At 38.4% G+C, this 19,947-nt stretch overlaps 1 protein-coding gene across 1 annotated transcript; it reads right to left on the bottom strand.

Moving 5' to 3' along the window:
- Positions 1-126: 126 nt before the first annotated feature.
- Positions 127-17,279, bottom strand: kcnj12a (potassium inwardly rectifying channel subfamily J member 12a). Its single transcript, XM_067488028.1, has 2 exons — positions 16,700-17,279; positions 127-11,628 (listed from the first exon to the last, which is right to left on the bottom strand). The coding sequence occupies exon 2, from the start codon at positions 11,465-11,467 to the stop codon at positions 10,166-10,168; it is 1,302 nt and encodes a 433-aa protein (XP_067344129.1). The 5' UTR covers positions 11,468-11,628; positions 16,700-17,279; the 3' UTR covers positions 127-10,165.
- Between the last annotated feature and the right edge of the window lie 2,668 nt (positions 17,280-19,947).

Here is a 19,947-nt window from a genome sequence, read left to right as displayed (position 1 = left end):
GTGAGTATTCTCTTTGCGGATTGGTTAGACTGGGGTCTGACCGTCCGTCGCTTAGTCGACGTAATTGCTTCACAATCTCACAAGATGTCGCCCTTTACAGAATTATGACGCTTTGAAACCCAAAGGGGGCAAGGCGACACTTAACCTATATGGACCATGCAGTTAAAACACTAACGTAACCCAAGAAATACTCACAAATACATAGTTTGCCAGGCTTAATGGCGTTGCTCAAACATTTATTGGTTTGAGAAGAAATATTTTTCTAACAGATAGACGTAATTCGCTGCAGATTATTTTTTTTTTGCAAGGTTAAATCTGTAAAGTAAATAAAATCCACATTAGTTTTTTCATTATAAGTTTGACCAACGGGTGGCTAACAGTGAAAAGCTTTTTTTTGTCTTATATAACCACCCCTTTCAGATGTGTGATTCACTGCTTCAGTGTAGTCTCATCTTTCTGTTTGTCAGTTCAGTCCTCTCTATTGTGTCACACTGTAAAGGTAGAAAGAAAAGTGAAAACATATCGGCAGAAGCAGAGTATCTCCAGTGTAAAGCCTGGGAATTGTCCCTTTACTGAGAGGTTAAAAAAGTGTAAAGACTGTTCTAGTTATTTGCAAAAGAAGCCCCCACAAAACACATTAGATTTTAACAGATAAGAATCTCAGGTGCTGTCTGCAGAGCATTTCTGTCTCCTTTTCAGGTTTGCTATCAGTCAAACATAGTGAAAGGAATTCAGTTCTCCATATCAGAATCACTCAGCTACTTCTGTGAGTCTAGATCCTGAATTGGGACTTTGGCAACAATGACTCCTATTCATCTTGACACTGGAGACATCCTGGCTGGGGCGAGGTCTGCGTCCTGGGACAGGGTGATGCCAGCCAGCATGAGATGATCCCTGCGTCCTGGCACAGTCTTGTTAGATTAAGGTCGGAGGGGTAGAAGCGATATGAGGTTTATGTATATGTGTGTGAAGGTGCATTTTTGAAGAAGAATCTAGTCCCTTTTGTCTGCTAATGAGATCTACACTAGAGAAGGGTGCTGACAGATTTGTCTACCTCAAGGGAAATCAGTGAGACTGTAGTCAATGTATCTGTTCTCATGACTTCATTGCTGGGACAGGCCCAGTTTTGCTGACTCCTATTTTTCTTCTGTGACTGTGTGGCTTGCTAAAGTTTGAAGCTACTGACTGATCGCATTACAATAGAGCTCATTGTCTTTTAGTTGGTGCTTCTCAAATGCCTCAAGTCCATTACCTCTATGTGAATCCTTCAATGAGGCTTACGTTTTACTTCATCCTCCAGATGTCTATTTTAATCAAGGGAAAGACTCTAATAATGTGTTCTGTTGATCTTTGGTATTATTTTGAAAAATATGTTTATTAATTTCTCAAATGTAAAATAACAGGCACTTTGAGCAACCACACAATACTTGCACCACATGCGCCATTGTGCTACATTAAACAACAGCCGCTATCTTCAGCAAATAACACTATAACTATGTGAGTTGCAATTATTGTGTTTTTGAGTAAACTATGTATCAAATACATTGGGAGGGATTGGTAACTAACCCATTAAACATTCTACATGGTTTGGAAAAAGGGACAGGAGAGGATAGCCTAAAGCCCTATCGAATTTTTCATGGCTTTTGCCTTTAAGCAGTGGTTCAACTGTATATCGGTTTGAGTAAGGCTGCTATGTTATGTTCTGCACAAGTTCATAATCTTTCTTTTTTTCAGTGTGCTTCCTAAATCACGCCAAGACCCTGTAGGCACACAAAGGTAATTACCAAGAGTTGAGAGCCAGGAAATGAAAGTGGTCCCTTCATGTCCCCTCAGGTTGTCTGTTCATGTTGCTTCATGATTTAAGATGGATTAGAGGAATATGTATCCAAGAGAAGATCAGGTCTATAATGTGTCATCATGTTTAATACTACAGTACACACGTCCCCTTCATTAGGTTCTTTAAATAGGAAATTTGTCAGAAGACACTCAGTTACTGGTTAGGCAGCTAGTTACTAAAATAATAGGAACTGGCTAAAAATCATGTGATGAAATGTAAAGTAAGTGACAAAGTTAGATTGACAATAAATATTAAGGTAGGAAAAATGCATTAATGATTCGATAGCAATGAATTCCTAAAATCACCAGGTATTGCTCAAAACAGCATAAGCGGATTAAAAGATAATTAATAGATCAATAAATCAGTGGGGATCTGTAAACTGAGTCATCAGCCATTCTGATATTCTTGATGTGATACTTTATTTGAGCTCTGACGTTTGTAATTTACTGGTTTTCATCAGCAGGCTAGGTCATTGACAGTTGCTAACATAATTTTGGATGGCCAAGACCAAAATCATTTATATCTATAAATGTATTACTGTTACATGTCAGGACAGATAATATAGTCTGAAATTACAAGTTACACAATTGCCTCAAGGGGCTTTATAGCGTATGAAACACCCTGTCCTTAAACCCTTGAATTGGATTAAAATCATTTTAATAAAACAACACAAAAGAAAGCTCATAAAGAGCAACTGAGAAATGATCCCTCTTCCAGGACAGACGGAAATGCAGTAGATATTGTGTATACAGAATAGAACAACAGTAGATTTACAGTATGGATAATCTGAGTGACAAAATTATAGTTTCTAAACATATATGATCTGTGAGCATATCGAGCAACTTTCAGATGCCACTAACAGGTAACAGTCACCAAAGATCAAGCCACTAATTTAAATTTATGGTGTAAATATGAGTTAAGTTTAGATTAGTCAGACTGTGTGATATCATTAGGGAGATTTTTCCAGAGGAGGAGGGTATGAAAACCTCAGAGCCTACTGACTCTGATGACAGATAAGGTCACAGGGTAGAATATAAAGTTTAAGATGATCAGACAGGTAGGAAGGAGAATGTCCATTTAGGAAGTTGGAAATCATTAGGAGTGCTCATCTGACAATGATAGGAAGACAATAAGGGAAATATCAATTAGTGCAATTTGTTAAAAAAAAAATATGTGAAATTTTAGTTTTCACTGCAACATTTTGCAATGGATTTGTACTAACACATGGCAGGTCAGAAAGCATGAACAGCATATTTGTAGAAAGGTACTGATACTTGATTAAACTAGAGTATATGTTGGGCAGGGCCACTAACCTGCTTGTAGTTTGATGTGATTTTAGGTGCAAGAATGTGGCATCAAGCCTTTGTCCACAAACAAAGATTGAGGACTTTGAGAAGGGTCATCTGTTTTTACAGGCACACACAGGTGAGCATCATTAGCATAGCAATAGAAAAACATTGCATCAGAAAATGCTAAATAGTATTATGATAGTTAACACACAATTTCCATTTGATAAAGTGAAGTGAAATAAGAAATCACCAGCCTGTGGAATTGGATCAAGTCAAGAATGCTAGTACACTATGTAAGTTGACCCACAAACTGGATGAAACGAAAAGTAGAAGTATACTGGGAAGACATTAATTAGAGGCAGACTTTTCCACCAGTGTAGGAATGACAGTAAGTTCTTTGTGATTTATGTAACTTGGGAACATTTGAACCATTTGATGGGGGAGGAAGACAGTGTTAGTGTTGCAGACCTGGCTATCGGTCTGAAAGTGAAAGTTTCCTAGAAATTTTAGGTAGTGTACTCCAAAGCAGCACAGGGGAGATATTGTGTATATCTCTTCTTTTAACAAACCTCTGTGTACTTACCTAAAGCAGCCACACTAAAAGATGATGTCAGCAACCATTCTACTTCTTTAAGAATCCCGTGTACATTTGGAGTATTTTGATATCTACTTGGGTGCTGTTAACAGCTAATGGACGACACCAGTGGGCTGCTGGCTTATTATACAAGACGACAAGCGTGGGTAGAAGACAGGCCTGTTGTGTCTCCTCCATTTGGGCAACAGACCACAAATACATCTCATACCCTGGATCACACTTGAGGACCACAGAAGGATCAGTTTGTACTTTTTGTCCACTCAGCAGCATTTTCATATAGTCTTATTTTCAGGTTTCCAACTCAAGCCTGTGTGATGGCAAATAATCTGTTATGTAGTGTCTGCTGGATCCCTACAGTGTGTATTCATCAATGATCTCCCAATGCCATACTATGTACTATATATATCATTTTGCAATCTATATCTAATACTACTATACTTGAAATCTAATGAGCTCTTTCATACATCATTTGTTGTATATTTTATCATCATTTGTTTTTATAACAGTTGAGTTGTTATCATGGTATTATTTATATGTTATGTATATACCTATTTATACTGTATCTTCATCTATGTTTGCAGGTAGTTAGATAGATAGATAGATAGATAGATAGATAGATAGATAGATAGATAGATAGATAGATAGATAGATAGATAGATAGACCTCCAATAGAGCTCTTTGATTGAGTGATGCTATCTGAGAGACTAACAGGGAGTACTTTTATTGGTGTTGGCCACAGAGCCACATGCAGCTTGACGTTAAGGAGCTTTATATAGCCTCTTCAACACTATTTCCCCTCATTTTAGTGTCATCAGTAGACCAGGCTAGAGGGAGTTTGTTCCAGCATTAATTATAACTAGTTTATATGGGCCGGCTGGCAGGGAGCCTGGCAAGACCACTTCCTTGCATCCTGTCACAACCTTTAACTGGCTCCAGAAGTCTTTATTAGGTGTAATGCTTTTTGTTTTATATCATGTGAGCAAATCAGTGAGTCTGGGCCCCAGCTGGCTTCATCAACTGTTCCCTAAGAGTCACAGGAGGGATGTGCCCAAGGGATCATTGTTGTCAATTTTGCTGTTGTGTAATTTAGACAAAATGTCATAATGATGTAGGAACTAAGCCTCACAGCTTTCTATCTTTCTGTCTTTTAATCTGTCTTTTTGTATAAAGCTGGCATACAGTAGCCATAATTAGTATTGGTGCGTCTGTCTCTGTTGAGGTTGCGTCTGGTTTGTTCTACAGCTGCAGGCTCTTCTTTTTTCGGCCAGCGGGTCTCGTGGCAACAGCCGCCATATGGTAATTAATAGGTTTTATTTGCAGGAACTGTGAGTGTAAGAGATACTGTTGCACCAGTGGCACACAAAAGCTCACAAACTCTTATTGATCTGTAATAAAGTCAATATAAAGTATTTAAAAAGATAATTTATTTTGGAATTTATGATTTACACTGTCACTTACCTTATCACTAAAAAAATCAACAAAACCACCTCTAGTAGATTGGCATCAGAGGGATCTACCCTCTGACTACAATTTAAGTAACTGACGTTTAACCAGGCCAGTAGATTGAGGTATTACTGACATACCCTTATTTATTAAGGAGCACTCGACAATTTTAATCCCACTACTACAATTGTTCAGTCTGACATGACAGCAGTTAAAAGAAAGATAATTTTTAGATCCAACTCTATTTTCACCACATAGTACACTGAGTGTGATAGCATGCAACACAAGGCCTTACACCATCCAGGCCCCGTTACATAATCAAATGTGACGAAAGCTTCCAGCATATAGTCGTTGTAATTGCAGTATCAGTTAGTGCTGAAAACCAATGCCTGAGTTCAACACAGTCAGCATCCAGCATGTTATCTCTACATCACTCATTCAGTGCATACACACACACACACACACACACACATATATATACATAAAAGATCCATCCATTCATCTATCCATCCATCCATCCATCCATTATCTGTAACCACTTATCCTGTTTAGGGCCACGGGAGACTGGAGCCTATTGCAGCTGTCATTGGGCGAGAGGCGGGGTTCACCCTGGAAAGGTCACCAGTCTAAATGCAGAAGATCAGTCATTTAAATTCCTTCTCTACTCTTGATTTATTTGTGAAGCACGGCTCACAGGTTTTTAACACTGACTCATTTACACATCTACAGGTTACTTTTAGTCAGTTTCACTGAGAGTTCAGCCACCGACTTCACTTTGCTACTTTCTCTATATCTGCATAATTTTGTCATGGACATTCGCTGTAGTAAAAACAAAATTAAAAACGCAGTTAGATGACATATACCTGATGTATCCATAATAAAGAACTGATGGTCACAGATCTCCGGTAAAGAATTAAGATTTTCATCACTAGTAAAAAATGAGTTAAGTGGTGCTGATTATGGCTTTAGTTGCTCTGGTATAGAAAATGCCATACAATCACAGATCTCTTATGTGCATAGACATGTTATGTCTATGCATATGTACGTGATTATTTTTATTATATTTAATGTTGAACGCAATGATTAATCCATCACAAATTAGAAGAAAATCACTTGAATGAGACTCAATCAGGCCACAGCAGTGCCACTGTTGTGCTCTAAAGGAGGTGATCTGTGTTTAGGGAACAAATACTCTTTTATAATAAACAGTTTACTTTATTTTTGCAAATCATCATTTAATTTCGTTATTTACAATTTTTCTGTTATTTTTTATTATACATCTCCATATGTCTTCAGTGGACAAGGTGCACAGTGAAACTAATACTTAAGGAAAATTTAAGATTTCTTTAGTTCTGAGGTAATAATGTAATTGTTGCCCAATTGATCTTACAAGTCAGCAGCAGGTGTCTTACTCAGTTCAAAAAAACCCGGCCTCACTAGTTTTTTGTGTGTCACAGTGATTAATTGACGAGAATACCTGGTCCTGGACAAGGAAGTCAAATGACTGATGAAATTTTCCCCCCACGGTGTTGTATTTCTCAGCTACCACTTTGTCCACTGGTTAGTCAAACCTGTTGATGTCAAGGCTTTGTTTTAAACTTTACATTTCAATACATACAGATTTACTGGTAGTCCACTTTCAAAAAAAGAGATAAAACAATCTTTTTTTCACTGTTGGTTTTTAATTGAATAATTTATTGACTTTGAATTAAAATAATAAGCCCAGTAGACATTTTGCTGGACATAGGAAGACTTCTACAGAGGTCAAAGTTTTTTCCAATCATCCCTTTAAGAGAAATACCTGTTTAATCATAAGCATCTTTGTTAAAATGAAACAACAGAAATTATATAATTGAAAACCGAGACAAGAATTATTTTGCCTCTCAGTAGTGGTTTCTTTATAGAACAGATAAATAGTGATTGCTGTATTCTATGAAAAAGAACTTTGTATGAAAATAAGCAGGTTTGTTCAGCCTGGCTGCTGCCTATTATACGGTTTATAATGTTACTATGCTTTTTACATAAACCTTTGTCTCTTTTTAAGGGCTCAGGTGGGCAAAATCAAAGCTCAAACACTCAGAGAAAAACTATTCAGTATTTCAGTGATGCAACGTAGAAGCTGTTGCTGCTTCATCTTTTTTTTACCACTGAAGTTTAGTGTGTAGGTGCAGTGGCTTCACACATCAGTGTATACAGCCTTCCCAGAAGGCAATGAGCATAATACATGTTTAGGATGGGGTAATGAATGCTTTACTTATCAGCCAAAAAGGGCTCTCTATATTTTTCTACATCCTAGAGTTTTCTAAAAAAAGCAATATATAGCCAAGAAATATCATAGAGTCAAGAAAACTGCCAGAATCACTATTAGGAAAATATTAGTCATTGTGACCAACAGAATGACCATTTGATGGTTCCCCTCGTTGTTTTCATGTCATTTTTTTCACCCACAGCTATAGGTTTGCTTCTTTACACATCTGTATTCATGTTTGAAAGCTAACTAATATTGTTTCACAGGGACATGATATCCACGTTTTAGTGAGGTAATAGATAAACTGGACTGAATAAATAATATTTTGTGACACAACATAAACATATTGAGGTTTGAATGATAAATTCTGACATATAGGCATCTAGAATAAGGGATTTCTTATAATGCTATTGGCCATGCCAAAGAAAAGTTGTCATGCATCATAAATCTGACTTTTAGACTAGTGTATACAGTGATAGCAAGTGACTGAATCTATAACTACAACTAAACTTTTTAGATTTGATCTTTACATTCGATTAAACAGGGGTTGGTTTATGTAATGGCATTTTTAAAAATATATTTTAAAGCATTAGCGGATTAAAAATTCTAATAATTTATTGGAATATGCCTAACCACTTTTCCGGCTCAGGCTAAATAATTTTTGAAATATTACCTCAGGAACACTTGTTTCAGAGCTCCATTGAACAGCACTCCATTGCTTTGGTATCAAGTCTGAGTTCAATTTCTTCACAAAGAAAACAGCTGAAATAGCTAAAACAATAATTATAATAAAAACTAAAACATAGGATCACTTTCCTCAAACCACGCCTTTGTCTTCTTTTCTGTTCAATGAAGAATTATAAACATGCATGTTCATTGTCTTACAAGAGAGTTATTCAGAATGCACTTAAAGTTTTTTCTGAAACGTGTGCTTTTGTGTTTATTGCTTCCACTAAGGTGTTTGTCCAGTGTTCGAACTCCTTGTATTTTATTGTTGTATTGCTGAAATGCATTTAGCTGACTACAGGAACAATGATGCCAGTTTGTATTTGGTTTACTACTGTATTTCTGACGTTCAGGCAGCAACAAAAATAATAACAAGTTTGGAGCCAAAATGAACTCACATATAAACTCACTCATTAAAGCGTACAGTTAACAGATTATCATTTAATAAAAAAAATAAATGCTTTGCTGGGTCATTAGTATTTAACCTCAGAAAAGTTGAAATTTGATATTTACTCTGTTGGTAAGACTAAAATGGGTGTTACATTTACCCACTTTGATGTAAAATTAATTGAAATGTAGAGCAGCTACTGTAAGTGGACTAATGCATTTGGACATTCCTAACCTTTTTATTATAACGAAGAGTATAGGAGACGTTTGCCCTTACGATGGTTGTTCATTTAACATTTGGAATGGACGCTTGTTAGAAACACAAAAGTTTGAAGTGCACAAACCTCACATTTGAAGTTCAGCTTGAATGTATGACAACTCTTAGGCCAAAGAAATACATCAGGAGAAGTTTGATTCTTCAGTTTTTCCCGTGTGTATTTTTAAATGTTTAGACATAAAACTTTGAAATCTATGTAATTGTAACTTATGACAAATAATATAGATTCGTTAGACAGATACTCTCAGAAATTAGTTTATGTAGTTTTTTTCAACATTTCTGGCTGTTTTTAATTCCCTATCATACAAAACTTAATAGGATTTCTTTCCCCTGATATAGTTAACAATATGCATAGTTACATTTTTAAAGAGAACTAAAACATAGGAACGATATTAATTTCCATAAAAAATTTAACAAGATTTGTTGATAAAATACCGGTTTTAGCTTAGATTATCAGTTCTTTTTTCAAATTGGGAAGAGTATGCTTTGTGTTATGTATTTATTTATTATTATTAATTTAATCAATACAAACCTGAACATTGCAATGTGCATGTTGCAAAGATTTGTTGTACACTAAATGTGCATTAGTTGTATATTTTAGCTGACTACTTAGCTTTTGTACATTGCATGTGTTGATCAGTGCAACCAAATCATAACGTTAGTAGTTTGCAAAATAGGTTTTTGTTTAATGAAGTTATTATAAATAAGGTGGTTTTCTATACAGCTTCATTTTTGTTCCAAAAAGTTCCTTATGTTCTTTATAGTTAAAGTCATGGTGTTGATTTGTGTTCTCAGTGGCTCATTGTCAGATGTTTTATCATGGCTCATTGCATCTGAATGCTGCAGTGCACGGATTTTCAAGGTGCCAATGAATGCAGCTCCAGCAAATGACAGCAATGCGAAGACAGCTTTAGTTAAGTTTTATGACACTGTTATTTGTGCCCAATTAAAATAGCAACTTTTGTTTTTAGAGGTGTTTTTGGATATCGATACTGCACACAAAACATAACTAACCTAAGCACTGTATTTACACCTAAAATTGGATCCTAAGGTATGAGTTTTTGATGCACTATCATTGAACACTCTAAACTCAAAGTTACTGTAAAAAAAACGATTCAAGTTTCCATGAAAGGAAGAAGGTCTTTCTCTAGCCTTTTCCTTGATTGTAGACATTCCTTACCACATTTTTCAAAGCTGCATACTCATGCTTTCCCTCATTCCATCCAGTTTAGTCCTTTTTACCTTTGTTTTATTCATTTTCTGGTTTTTCTCAGTTGTCAGTTTCTCCTATGGCACTTTGCATTGTTCTGCATTTTTACCCTTGGATAAAATTGAAAGTTGACCCTGGATAAATTGGTAGAAGTCATATTTCTGACTCTCTACGATACGATCTTTGATCCAGCACCCTGGTGGCCTGTAAGCGTTCAAACTCGTGTCGGCTGTTCCGGTCTGGACTTAGGTTTGCCAGTGCCCTGCTCCCACCACCTACTTCCTCCTCCTCATCATCACGATTTAGGAAGGCCAGCTCATTTTCATAGCAAAAGGAATTAGAACTTGGGACTAGGAATTTGTTCTCCACCATGTCCTTGGCACTACAGCGGGGGGTGGACGGCACCTCATAGGTTTTGTGAAAGTGAGAGTAATCCACCTTGTACAGATTCTTCTCCTCAAACAAAACTGGCTCAAACCTGTGACCCCAAAGGATTTCAGAGGCCAAGTAGGAGCTGCGAGCCTGTGTGGTCATGGCAGTTGCTTCAACCATCCCCTCTAAGATGACGACAATCTCAAAGTCTGCTGTCTCCAAGTCCTGCTTGCCGATCCCAAAAAGGGGGCTCTCCTCATCTATCTCATGGAGAATAGTGATTGGTGAAACCAAGAAAATTCGGTCCAGACCTTTATCAAACCCCACATTAATGTCTATCTGGTCCAGCGGAATATATTCCCCTTCATCAGTGATCCGAGGTTTGATGAGCTGTGCCCTGACATGGGCCTCAACAATGTGGCTCTTGCGAAGATTCCCTACCCTCCACATGAGGCACAGCTTTCCATCACGCATGGCAATAACAGCATTGTGGCTAAACAACAGGGTTTGTGCTCGCTTCTTAGGCCTCGCCATCTTGGCCATGATGGCACCAATCATGAAGCAGTCAATGATGCAGCCCACTATGGACTGGAAGACCACCATGAAGACAGCCACTGGACATTCCTCAGTCACACAACGATAGCCATAACCTATAGTCGACTGTGTTTCAATAGAGAAAAGAAAGGCGGCCACAAATCCATTGACCTGGAGGACACATGGTGTGAAGTTGTCATCCCCAGCTGGATTATCCAAATCTCCGTGTAGCAAAGCGATAAGCCAAAAGGCTAAGCCAAATACCAACCAGGAGATAACAAACACAAGAGTGAAGACTACCAACATCCATCGCCAGCGAATATCAACACATGTGGTGAAAATGTCAGCCATGTAGCGTTGTGACTTGTCGTCCATATTGGCAAAATGCACATTGCACTGGCCGTTCTTTTTGACAAAGCGATTGCGGCACTTGCGGCGTGTGTGAATCTTGCCATTACCAAAGCCGTTCATGCCATGCATGGTAGTGAGCCGGAGGCCCTCTTCCTCAGATGACACAATGCTGTAGCGGTTGATCCTTCCCACACTCATGCTCCTGGCAGCGCCTCCAGCTGCAGGGTCAGAGCAGAAGGGCAGGCCTGGAGTCCTAGTGTGTGATTGTGGCCCCTCACAGCTTGTTCACTGGATAAGCTGCATATTAGTGAGTCATAGACTGGGATCTGGTGTGGAAGCCTTGTGGTTAAATCCAATTCCTGTAGAGAGTGTCAGGAGAGGAGAACAATGTGAGCATCTTTCTGTGACATAATGGCCAAATCCTATCATGCTTGTTTATAATTAATTCCAATGTTCTATTTGTGACAAAATGACAAAACCCAAAATACATAATTAGCTCATAGATTTACTGCTTGCTAAAAAGGGCTATTGATATTTATTTATACATTGATATTATTTGACTGATAACCCTGTAACCTATTCTTCAGTTGCATGGTGTTTCTCTATAGGATAAAACAAAGGGATAATACAGTTACTTCAAACCCTTCTCCTTGCTATTATGCCCTCTAAACATCACGGCTCAAAATCTAATTCACCCTCACTGAACTGTCCTTGTGTCTTTTTGGTGTGTGCTTTATAAGTGTAAAACTAGTCTCATTGCATATCCACTTCTTTTGCAACGGAGACAAACTAAGTCATCATCACCAGATGCATATTATTATGTAATAAAATAAATTGACTATGGAGTTACTTTATCGGTTGAGGTATTTTTTTAATGAAGAGCCCACATTAAGCTTAATAAAACCTTAAAACATTGGTTTTCTGCACATGCTGTACTTGTAGTTTATCAGCAGCACATGTCTATAAAACAGACAGCTGCGTTTTTCTTTCTGTTCTTTTGTGGCCTGCATGTGTCATTGTCGTTTCAGTACAATACCTTTTGTAAGAGGAGTAGAAAAGGTTATATGTTTGTGTGTATGTGTGTGTGTGTGTGTGTGTGTGTGTGTGTGTGTGTGTATTTAAACTCCTAGGAGACTTGTATGTATGCCACAGGTTCTATGGACATGTAATTCCAGATGCTGTGGACATTAAAGGAGAGAAAAGGACTCTGTTTATTTGGCCCCATTCTGTACAGGTTGCAGTATTATTACTCATGTTGTGAGGGTGCAGTACATTTATAGCACTTTCCCATGGCGCTTCATACAAGTAGGCAGTAGATTTCTCCCTTGCGTAATGCCCTGTATTACATATTAATTGTAATTACTGTACATACTGGGACTTTAATTTCAAAGAAAATTACAACGTCACATAAAACATTTGACAACTACGTTCTCAGATATTACTCTGAAATAAAATGAATTGCAAGCAGAGTGGGGAATGGTGGTGCAGTAATAAGCTGCGTAGCCTCACAGTAAGACAGTTTTGGATTCAAACTTGCTGGCAGTGGTCTTTCTGTGTGAGGTTTGCATGTTCTCCCTGTAGGTTTCCCAGGGACACGCAGGTTAAGCTACATCCTGCCTAACCTCAGTTGGGACAGTCTCCGGTGGTGTGAACCTCAAGTATAAGCTGATGATGTGCAATACTGCAGCATCTGTAAGGCTATCAAGTGATAGTCCCGTTCATTCAGGAGCTAACCTGGTCACTCTGCTGAATGTTGCTTCTCGGGGTCAAGGGGTTTTACCCACGGGAGCTGGACTGAGGCCCCTCTGGGTACAGATACCTTTTATCGCCTGGCCACATCAGTTTTGTGTCTGCTTGCTTGATCTGGGCCCTGAAGAAACGGCAGTTAACTCATGTGCGCTCCCAAATCCCAGTTGCATTTCTGTCTGCCACACACTCACACACACACACACACACACACACTCTTTTAGGTGGACGTTCTCCTGTTTTTGGAGACACATTACCTCATGCTCACTACTAAATTTGTCGCTCATGGGTCAACACATCAGGAAAACAAGGGAAACATACTGTAGCTAAATGTTCTTTTTTTATACTCCTAATGGCCCTTTTTGCCTTTTGACAATATCACACTACATTCCCTAAAGAGAACATCTGTAACAGCTGCTAAAAATAGGTATCCTACAACTCCTCTCCAGTGTGTAAATCTGTAAACGAAACTTGATTGTCTTCTGAAGGTAGCAAGCATGCTTGTATTGAAAAGACAAACCAAGTCTGTGTTCCTTGTTCTATCCCTGTTGTGGCACGTTGGCTTTACACTATAACATAGTAACTAAACTGGCTGTATTTGAGATGAGTATTTGGGATGCGTATTTGGGATGACTATTTGGGATGACTATTTGGGATGAATGCGTTCTCGGGATTTCAGGTAATATATTCTGTTTTTCACACTACTGTATCGTCATGACCTGAGCAGCCCTTCACAGTGTGTAGTCTCCATATAATGCAATATTAGGAGTATTACATATATGAAGATGTAAATAAAAACTAATCATATATCAAAATCAGCCTTTTGGGGGAGATATGCACCTGCTTTAGTCCTGTTTCATGTCAGTTTTTTTATTATTTAAACAAAAGATTTATCCATGTGCTTGATATTCAAAACACAGGGCTCAAAACTGTTATTACACACAAATTGTAAAACACAGGATAGAACACAAGACAACAACTAAATAAAGGTTTATGGTGTTGTTAAAGGGGTGTTGATATACTGTACAGTAGTTGTAGTCCGGTGTTTGTTTTTATGTTGAGAAATGTGTAAATTTGGTTAAAATTGATGGCAGGTCTTATTCCTTTATTTTGACTTTTAGTGCTGTGCCTTTAATAGCAGTTGAGAATTCATATAACAGCACAACACTCCCATGCAAATCTACTACAAACTGCATTAAACGACAGCTTAGAAGGAGGCCGTTAATCCTGCATCCTTGTGTTTATATTGTTTGCAAGTTAAAACACTTGAGTTTAGAATTCATCCATCACTAAAGCACATGCATCTTGGACGTGTGGTTTGCACTACAGTCAGTAATTTCTTGCATAACCTTTTGTGATTTTGCCCTGCTGTGTGTGTTCTTGGGGAGTTGAGAGGAGCGACTAAGAGAGATGATAAGCCTGCAGCTGATTAGGATGAATAGAATGAATAATTGGATGTGCAAAATAATGGAAAGGATTGGGAGGAACAATGAGGTGGAGAGGGAGAGGGCACTTCGTCTTAAGACAAGCATGCAGAAAACTGAGCTGAACCTCCACGATCCCACCCACCTCCTAAGGCCATTGTCAATAAAGGGCTGAGGCTCAGGTGTCATTTATTTTTGCTATAGCCCACCACGCGGAACCCATCTCGTCTCAAGTGACCTACAGTTATTTTTCAAAAGAAAGTAACACCACTTCTTCATGCACAGGTGCCGTCTGATTGGCTGTATCGTAGACACTAATAGTACACACAAGTGCTTCACGGCTATTTTTCAAATCTAATGCAATAATTGTCAACACTTTTTTGCTGCAAAGGCTGTAACTGCTACACAAAGAGTGTAAACGTTAGAACCAGACAGTAACCAACCCTGGACACCGTTATATGTGGTATGTAGGCCATCTCCACTGCAGAGGTGCCATCTCAGGTGGTTGTCGAGAGCAATGGAAGAGAGAAGTGTTCATACAGAACTGAGTCATCATCTTTTAGTGTTACGACAGCTGCAAGTAGAATAAAATCCGTAGTTTTTTCCTGTCTGCACCTGTAGCTTTTCCACTGTTTAGACACCTGGTTTCCATTGAATGATCTTTCCCACATGTGAGCTTCTCACTGGGCTTTTTTGATCTTTATTTGTGCAGTTTTTTTTAATTACCCATGTCCATTCACAAAGGCTGAATCACCCATATTAAACCTAAACCTGAAATTTCCAACCTTCACCTGTTAGTTACAGCACAAATGTTTAAATATTACTTTTCATACAGTATTGCTATAGATCATGTAATACACATAGATCTATATAAGCTGTAGTTAATGTGTTTGATACGATTGTGTGCCTTTTTTGCTAACATGTGGTATTTTGGGTTTTCATACTTTCTTCTACATGCTAAATATCCCTTTTGGATAATAAAAGTGAATCAAAGAGAATGAAGCTGAGATGAAAAACAGGATGAGGTCATTGAACTGTCAGGCAGTGCAGCATAATCTGCGTTCTCTTCATCTTTTCCCTCTTTGTACCCTCACAGCAGTGATTTGTTTATACACTAATAGACATGTGCAGTACCTGAAGCAACACATTTGTTCATCAATATCTGCCCATGTCTGTCCAACATTATTATTATGCTAAATTAATTGTGGCTGTTACTGATCTAATGCATCGAGGACACCGGGCTCCTAAGAGGAGCTCTTTGTATTTATTACTGAGGTATTTGTTGTATTGAGAAGTAGCAATGCTTAACATGAGTGTATGTTTACACTGAGTGGACATTGCTGGTTATACTATTGTCCAGGCATATTATAGTCTATTGACTGAAACGTCATTTCTGTCATTCATTAGTTTAATATAAAAAGTAAATTCAAATCACAGTTTACCTCATTTGAAGATCATTCGGTAGAATCACTTGTTTTGTTTTGGATTGTTAACATGGTGATAACTTTCTGAATAGTAAAAATAGTTAAGAAGCTGTTTAAAAATGTAACGTGTTTTACCAACTAGATTTTAGTGACCTGATCTTTATGTAATGCTTTTACAACCTGTCACTCCACTGTCCTGATTCAGGTGACAATAATTGATATTGGCATTCAATATACAATACTATCACAGCCTATTTCATTGTCTGTTGACTTCATCATTTAATTTTTGTTTGGACTGAGGACTTAAAACAGTATAACCACATTCTGCAAAAAGACTTTCTCTGCTCCACTATAACTACTGTGCACTAAGACTGTAATCAGTAACAGTGCTATTTTTACTTTTTAATCTCTGCACTCCAATATGATTATACTTAAAACACAAATTAGGTTGAAATGACTACTTCCAACCTTTATTGATTGTGTTCACATTAGATAAACAGTCAAGTACATGACAACATGTGCCCAGATATGAAAGATAAATAGTCAGCATATTTTATTTGGATTGCAAATCCAATGTCTCATTTTTATCTTGTTAAAAAGTATTGCTATGTTGTGGTTCTGAACAACTGTTATGAAATCCTTTATGAACTGATAATATTAGATGTCTGATTGAATTCCATTAGAATGACTGTTGATGTGCTCTATAGGGAATGCCTGAGAGCAGACGTTGCCTTCCACTGCCACTTTTAGAGCATTACAGACCAAGGACATCTGACAAACACTGATGTGACAATCAGGCTGCAAGTTTAAAGTGAAGTTTTCTGTCCTTCTCTTACCTTTTATTTCCACCTGTCCTTCCTCAGGTTGCAGAAGTAAAAAGGTGATATGTTCTCTCCCAGTATTCCTGTTAACCAAACTGAGGCATTTTCTGCATCGGCCACCACAGCTGCTCCTTCCTTGTGTTACTGTAAAACTGTAGAATACACTCCATCATCTTCAGCACAAGGCACAGACCCTTTTTGAATTTCTTCATCCTTGCTTGATCTTTTTTATTTCTTTGCCAGTAGCTGTTGAAAGTGCAGAATAAAAGCCAGTTCTGACTCCACTGAATTGCACTAGGACCTCGGACAAAGCTGCTGTTGCTGCCGCTCAGTCAATGCCCGACATGCAAAACAGGTGAGAAACATGTAACAGAACTATCCCAGTGAAATTTTAGATTTTTGTATCTCCATCTTCTGAGGTAATTTCTTCAGCTCGTCTCCTGCTAATCCCTCATCTTTATGAGCATGACATCAATCTTTGACATTACCTATAAAACTGTACAGTACCCCCTAACTGCTTATGAACAGGACAGCTCTCTCTATCAATCTTTTGCAATCTGATCTAGTTGGACTGCTGTTCTCTCTCTCTCTTTCTCTCTGTCTCTCTCTCTCTCTCTCTCTCATTCTCACTCACACTCCCTCCCTCTAACTATATCTTGCTCACTCTCTCCCACCCTCTGTCTCTCTCTCCCTCCCTCCTGTGGTGTTAGAGAAGCTGCCATTTGCAGCCTCACTTGCGGAGGGATGCTCCCTCTCTCTCTTTTCTCCTCTTGTCCTCTCTTTCTTGCTCTTGTCTCTCTCAGGCTCCCTCCCACATCATGGCACTACCAGTTGACAGCAACTTGATGCACAGACATATCATTCAGAAAACAGCAGCAGACAATCCACGATTGTTTCCAATCACATGTTAATCAAAAGTAAATAGAAGTGACATTATGAAGACGAAAGGCTTTAACAAAAAACTTCCCACGTAAAAGTAACAACCCAGAGATTGCTGTCATTCTGAGCCCATCTGCTCTGCTTCCACTCTGGGACAAGTCCTGTTAACCCACCACAATTTATTCTCACACATAAGAGGTCATTTTTCAGCAGCTCTTTATTTAAACTTGTGTAAAATCACTTGGCTTGTGCAGCATCAGGTATGAATTTTAACTGTTGCACTGCTGTGCCAGAGCAGATGTACCTATCTGACCTGCAATAGTGGATTGCTGTCATGAAAGACAATGCGAGTTTCTAAGTGAGTGTGTATCAATAATATCTTGCTCTCGATTGATGTTTCTGCATAGTGACTTGTCAGCAACAACCAATCAGCAACAATTGACCGAAGGATGTGTGTGAGCTCATGTGCATGCATATTTGACAATATGACAACCTCACCACCCCAGGACCCCTGTGTCAGAGGAACTGAAATTGACATATATCTCTATTACCCAGCTTATTTGAGGAAGTGCTGTTGTCAGTGTAGGTTTACAATTTCAGATTGAATCCATTCAGTCTTAGTTAGTTCCACCAATGGTTCCATTAGTTTCAGTTTAGTCTTTAGTTTTTGGACTTATTTCAAAGTTAGAGTTCATTATAGTTTAATTATTTGTTTTAGTATTAGATAAACAATGTGAAAGGCTGCTGAGGTTTAAAAATTATCTACATAAAGATATCAACATTTCAGGGCTACATCTCATGCCACACACTTGTTTCAAAATATTTAAGCGATTTGTCACAGATCAAGTTTGGCTATATGACCCGGGTCTGGAAGATCAACCACGTATGGCTAATTAAAGTGTTAATAACACACTGATGCTCTGAGGTGCTGTGTGCATTTTTAGCCCAATCAAGGAACTAATGCGTGCAGCCCCCAGAGTTTTTAATTTTGGATCAAGCGATGCGTTTAATTTTTTGAAAGCTCATGTGTCATATAATCTGGTTAACATAACAGTCAGAGGGCATTTTCTCATTTTTTCATAGGAGCTGGTCATATACTCCTGGTGTGTTAGTGTTTGCTGCTTGATGGATGTAGTGCTGCTGTTACACTTGTTGCTCTTCCTCTGTAACTTTGAAGATGAATTTCAATATTTGTAGTTTTTTTGACTTAGATTTCTACAACAAATATGCTGTTACGGGAAAATACTTGTTTATATCTGTTTCACAATAACAACAATGTTTTTTTAGCAACCATTTTTAGGTTAGTTTAATTTTATATTTGCATGTTATTTGGGTACATTATTTTATGTTGAATAATTTTATTTATGTTTTTTAAAAACGAACAATTTTCATTCTAGCTTTTGTTTTAGTGATCAGTAATAATCCTGGTGCAGACACAGGAGCATCTCTGTAACATTCAGTGTCCCTGGTTTTTGCCTTCAGTGGTTTTGTGGTAGCAATCTGTAGCTTTTTCTCTGCTGCCTTCACTGTTGAGTACTTTACTGCTACCCTTGACAGCTTCGAAGTGTGACATTATCCTTTGAGCTGAGAGGCTGTTCCCCTTTTCTCACATCTTTTCAGAGAGCCAGTCATCAGTCAAATGCTGAAAGAGATGACAATTAGTAAGGGAGGGGTCTGTAAGAGTGAGAAGTTTCTAAATACAGCCGTACTGGCGCAGCCCCAGCTTTATCACTAATGATTCATCAGTGCAGGAACCCTCTCTGTCTCTCTCTGTGTGCTCCTTTTCTTTCTCCCTTGCAGCCTCTGATTTCAGACTTCAGAGTGTGATTTGCAATAGCCTGTGTGTGATCATCACCAAGCTATTGTGTTTGGCCGAGGACGTCAACTAAAGGAGCACAAAGCGTCCTTTTAAAGCGCCTCTCGGCCTGTGCTGGCAACAGGTACTGCACCGACTCCTGCATAACGTAAGGCTTGTATGCCGTGGCGCTGCAAGCCTTGAGAACAGTAGATCAGAAGGTTCACACATTCAGACTGTAAACCTTGTTATGTAACTGCACCATAATCACAGGTGGCAGCTTACATATCCTTTGCATGTCCGTGTCTAGATGAGAGGGTTTTGCCTCCCAGGGAGATGGGTAAGTGGAATTCACTGCTGCTCCCATGGCTACAGGTATAACACATTTTCACTATTTTCAGACCAATAAGAGGTGGTATAAATTAAGCAAAAAGGAGACGGGGAGAAAAAGAAAAGGGGGGGGGGGGGGGGGGGTGGGCTGTTGTTCAGCTACAGTAGAGGCATTGCCTAGGCCCTTGCAAACATGACGCAGAGAAAATGTGAAGTGTGTTAAAAAAAAATTAGATTTTCAGGTGGCAAAGAAGGGATA

Source organism: Channa argus, chromosome 20 (genome assembly GCF_033026475.1).
Source record: "Channa argus isolate prfri chromosome 20, Channa argus male v1.0, whole genome shotgun sequence".
In the NCBI taxonomy this organism is placed as follows: Eukaryota; Metazoa; Chordata; class Actinopteri; order Anabantiformes; family Channidae; genus Channa; species Channa argus.
This window is presented reverse-complemented; position numbering and strand designations above follow the sequence as displayed.

Bases quoted from the DNA above. Each gene is read 5' to 3' on its own strand.
- kcnj12a (XM_067488028.1), bottom strand. From the start codon at position 11,467: ATGAGTGTGGGAAGGATCAACCGCTACAGCATTGTGTCATCTGAGGAA.